Raw genomic sequence first — 5,122 nt, forward strand, 5'->3', positions numbered from 1 at the left:
CTATATGTGGACCAATTCCTCTCTGCTGCAAAGGAACTAGCAATCTGAGACAACAAACTCATGGCTAGATCTTTGAGCTCTGGAGCATCATCCCCATGCATCCTCCACCAACCAATTGGGTCATCTTGGGCTAGATCTATGCGATCTACCCGAGCACCACGTGTGTTGAAGGGCCCACTAAGAGATGCAAACTGAACAAACTGTCTTCAAAATTTTGACCCCTCCTCCTCACTGTACATCTTTGCAATTGCATCTAGGAAGCCTTTCTTTACCTCTGGATCATCAATAGGAGGCACCCTCCCAGGGCTCTCAACATACCATTTTGGGTTTAATGCATATTCTGCCATGTGCAAAGGTGTGTTCATGCGATCCCACCTACGCTGAATGATGGGTCGAATCTGGGAAGTATAGAACTCTAATGAGGGCTCCCTCTGCTGAATGGCTACCTTCACACAACCCAACATGCTATCAAAGGTCTCATAAATTTCTCCAAGACTAGGAGCATCTGAATCTGTGTAACGAATGACCTCCACAATAGGGCCTAAGAATGACACCAAATAAGAACAATCTGCCCACCAATCATTGTCCAACACCTGAAGCCTGACCTTCTTCTCGGTGTCTGTTTTTGATTCTGACCACCTTCCCCACTCTAAACTCACAACCAAGGATTGTAGAGGTGCTTGTACCTCTATCATCCTCTCCAATAAGAGAAAATAGCTAGCATATCTAGTATCAGTGGGCTTGAGGAATTCCTTCCTCGTGTGAGCCCTGTACATAGCCAAGGAGGTGTGGTGGTTGCAGATAAACATCTGCACATCTCTTGCCGCTGACACCAAGTCTGATATCCATTGAATCTTCCCAATGTCCTTCAGTGCATTATTGAGTGCATGCACACAACAAGGAGTCCAAAAAATGTGTCAATACCTGTTTTGAATCAATAACCTAGCTGATCTACAAACTGTTGCTGCATCTGTCACAACCTGCACCACACTATCAGGCCCAACATCCTCTATAGCTTCTCGAAGAATCTCAAATTGGAAAGATGCATCCTTGCGCTTTCTAGAACAATCAACAGCTTTAAGAAAGAATGGACCTTCTGAAGATGTCACTATGATGTTGATTAGTGGGCGTTTTCAGATGTCAGTCCATCTATCCATAACAATAGAGCAACCAAACCTCAACCATGTTTGTCTCATTCTCTCTTTCTGTACATTAATTTTGGACACTTGTCTATCCAAAATTGTTGTTCGTAGTTTATGTTCTCCGGGTGGTACATATGAAGGCCCTATTTTTGCAATTTCTTGGACCATTTCCTTGTAATAAGGAGAACGAACAACATGGAAGGGAATCCCATTAGCAAAAAGAAATTTTCCAATTGCATCATTTGTGTCATCCCGATCTAGAATGTTGTACATCCTAGACACTGTACCAGTACCACCCATTGCAGAAGAACGAGATGCACCAGTGGAAACCTTTGTCTTTTTTGATGAATCACTGGATGGAGGAATGTTTGTAGATGGATCAATATGTCTACTAGAGAACACTCCAGTGGATGCCCTTTCTAGCCTCCAAAGTTGCTCTCTCAGAGCTGAATCCAGGTTCTTTGAGGGACACATATTCACTCCTTTACCTGTAATAGCCAAAATGTGTTGCTTCACCCTGGTATAGCTGCCAACAAAGTGATGCCCACAAATATTGCAGACCCAATCACGTGAGCCACCACCAACTTTTGGATTCTTTTTCAGCAATTTAGTTGCATAGATTAGAAGTGGTTTAGAGGATTAAATGTCCCCTTTGCAAATTTTTCCAGCTCTCTTGGCGGGCCTCCAGAATCTACACCATGCCTATTCTGGTATCTTGCCCCCTTGTGACCACTTTCAACTTCTTCTTCTACATCATGTGGCTCACTACAGTGGTAGCTACTGTCACTGTTTCCAGAAGAAGTTTGACTTTGACTCATAGTTGTAACTTGTAACTTTGTAAGTTGCAAGTTGAATGAAAAGTCAAAATGTAAGTTGCAACCTGAAATGAAAATAAAAAATTAAAAAAATTAAAAACATTACAACCACAGCACATGCCACACACATTGAAGTTTTCAAGTTTTAAACACTATTTTTTTTTTTTAATTCACAAGAAAAAAATTAAAATAGAAATTAAATTTTAATACAGTAAAAAATTATAAACAAAAACAATTTCAATTTAAAACAGTTAAAGAATTCCTTGAGTTAAAGAATTCCTGGGGCAAGAAAGCAATGAATTTGAAAATTTAGTAATTTACACAATCCTTCTTAGAAGAAAACTTAAACAAAGAGAGAACTGTCCTTCGTAGAAGAATAGTGATGAGCCCATTTTTGGTAGAAAAAGACTAAAGGTGGCATGGAAGAAGTAAACTACCAAATTACAGATTTCTATGAGGTGCAGCACAGTGGCACACTATAGATTTTGGTCAGACAGAGGGAGAGCTTCAGCTTGATAAGGTAGCCATTGAATTCTATGAAAAAGTAAATGAACAGATCAGGAAGACTGCATTGGCAGTGGAAGGGGCAACTACAATGGGTTGTCCAGCTGTATTGGATCCGACATCTAGAAAGTTTGTTATGTTATTATTATATATAATATAAACAGTACACCATATGCTGAAAGAAGAGTTTTAGTTCCAGGAGAGATGAGAAGATCACATGAAAGAGTTTCTGACAATTTTGAGTTTACTATCAAATGACATTGATTGCAGGATGACCATCTGCAAACCAACTTGGGTGACCAACGATGGCATGGATAATTTCAAATTTGCCTACCTTATTAGAGCAATGCCATGCAGTTCAAACTTCAAACTAGCAGTGTATTTCAGGGGTGAAAATAATTTTCAGACCTGAGAATTCACGCTAAGCAACTATGCTCTGTGTAAATTTTGTAACTGTATAAATTCATATATAATATATAACGACATTCCTGAGATTTCTTGCTGCCCATAGTATTTACTATTTTTAGTATTTAGCTCCACCATATATGCGTGCAACGTGGGTAATTGACTTGTTCGCACGGCAATAATTTGTTCTATTTCTTTTTTTTAAACATAAATGGGTAAGATTTATATTAATAAAAAGGTTGTGGCAGGGATAGAGAAAAGATCTAATCTGTTTGACATACGAACAAGGGGATGATGATGTGGCACCGATTTTTTACCTCTGGCTCTACGTGCTATATGGTCCAGCGAATTTCGGACTTCCATGATACTAACCCTCTAAAATAACGCTGGTTGAAACCAAAAGACAGCACAAGACAACACAAGGCCATTTTTTTGGAAAAATTTACATCGCTGAATTTATTGTGTGGCTTTCGCAGCAGGTATACGTTGGGTCCGAGTCAACGGAACAGGTTCATATGTTCTTGACAGCTAGAGAGCATAAAAAAATTAAAATGGTTGTAGAGTCTAGACAAGGCAGTCATATGAAACGGAAACCCTGCATAATATTATATATCACGTCCATCCAAAACGACTGGGCAGTGGCACACGGTTGATTTTGTTCACTTTTTTTAAAATTGAAGAAGACAAACAGAAAATTGAAGACAGACAGATGGGTTAATAACTTAATTTCCTGTGTGGGGCTATCCATAACTTGGATGATATCACAACTGAAATGTATTAAAAATTTTAATACGTTTTTAATACAGAGGAGAAGACAGACAGATTTAGAAGGGGCACTAAGATATACTGTAGCCGACATCCATGAAGATATCAATCAAAACTTACGCCGAGATTCGTTACTAACCCGTTAAATTGTAGGTTGTAGCAGTCCGCTCCTCAACACGCAGCGCTGCTCAGGGAGGTGCTGCTCGCACGATGGGAGCTGCTGCTTCAACTTGTAGACAGTAGGACGCTCGACCAGAGAGAAATCGGACAACGGAAATCCAAACAGTGACTGTGAAACAGTGAGTGGATCGAACTTGCAAAGGCTGTGTGTTGTTCATGGTCGAGGGTGCCTTTTTTATAACATGAAACCGCCATTTCCCGCCATTTTCCAAAACCCTAAATGCTAATTAAGTTATTAACTCTTAATTAAAGATTAAATTCAGGGTTTAATTAATAAAAATGGTTTTTAATTCATTAACGCCCCCCCACGCCCCCTCTCGTCCCCCCTCGCCCCCTCTCGTCCCCCCACGCCCCCTCACGTCCCCCCACGTCCCCTTTTTTGGAAACGCCCCCTCAGGGAAGGGAAACATTTCCCTGGCACGTCCCCCTGAGTTTCCTCCATTTTGGGAGCGTGGGGAAATGTCCCCTACTCGTCCCCAAGTCCCCGGAGTGCGAGGGAGCGAGGAAACTAGACCCCTAGGGGGGGGCGAGTCCCCGTGGAACACTGCCAATTAGAGGTGCCTTCTAAGGCATACTTTAGCCTTAGTCCACTGAAAGTCATCTTCTCAGCGCTAAAGAAATATTGTTGCACTGAACTCCAAATCTGAACCTCCTGTGAAAAAACTTCAAAATTCTCGTTCTAATGTGAAATCAACTTTGATACCGTGTAGAAATTATGTTGTAGATTTTAAACTTCTCATGAAGTTTTAATTAAGGTCACAAGACAGAAACATACTCCACTTCTCTGCGAAAAGTAATTCACAATTTAGAACAAAAATCTTCGACATGCAATAAGAAATCACACACATGCAAATAGTATTTTTTCCAGGGAAAGAAAACTACTAAAAACCCCAATACCTACTTGCATTAATCTGATGACTAAAGATGTATTACAATTGCTTTTCTCAACTGAGCACAACTTGCAAGTGCATAACCTACCTCTCTTCTCATTGAGAAGCTCTGAACCAGACTTAGCCAATTTCTACCTTTGCTTGAGCCCCTATTTGCTTGCGCAATTCCTAAGGAAATAGGGCCCTATTAATTAGGAATTTCCTCCAAAATGCTTGGGCAATTCCTTAGTGTTGATCACCTTACCTCATGCAACACCTATACATGCAACTAGTTTACAACTATTAGTTAACTTCCTAGGAAACTCCACCAAAACTGGGCAACTCGTATTCTTTGCATGCATGAGCTAATTATTAGTTGATTGATCAGTTAACTAGATGATCTCTGAGTTAGACTGACGTCCCACTACTTAACTGACCACCA

The 5,122-nt window shown here is 40.4% G+C and overlaps 1 protein-coding gene across 1 annotated transcript; it reads right to left on the reverse strand.

Annotated features, from left to right (window-relative positions):
- Positions 1 to 206: 206 nt before the first annotated feature.
- On the reverse strand, positions 207 to 1,616 carry LOC149240008 (uncharacterized). Its single transcript, XM_089370031.1, has 3 exons — positions 1,177 to 1,616; positions 925 to 1,059; positions 207 to 768 (listed from the first exon to the last, which is right to left on the reverse strand). The coding sequence occupies exons 1-3, from the start codon at positions 1,614 to 1,616 to the stop codon at positions 207 to 209; spliced, it is 1,137 nt and encodes a 378-aa protein (XP_089226157.1).
- Between the last annotated feature and the right edge of the window lie 3,506 nt (positions 1,617 to 5,122).

The sequence above is a fragment of the Pinus tabuliformis genome, chromosome 8, assembly GCF_031772625.1.
Source record: "Pinus tabuliformis cultivar Carrire ecotype Pingquan chromosome 8, CPIR1, whole genome shotgun sequence".
NCBI lineage: Eukaryota > Viridiplantae > Streptophyta > Pinopsida > Pinales > Pinaceae > Pinus > Pinus tabuliformis.

Bases quoted from the DNA above. Each gene is read 5' to 3' on its own strand.
- LOC149240008 (XM_089370031.1), bottom strand. From the start codon at position 1,616: ATGTGTCCCTCAAAGAACCTGGATTCAGCTCTGAGAGAGCAACTTTGG. The intron at 1,060-1,176 runs GTTTGGTTGCTC...TGATTGTTCTAG, and splicing joins ATGAGACAAACATGGTTGAG to AAAGCGCAAGGATGCATCTT. The intron at 769-924 runs GTATTGACACAT...GGCTATGTACAG, and splicing joins AGGTTATTGATTCAAAACAG to GGCTCACACGAGGAAGGAAT.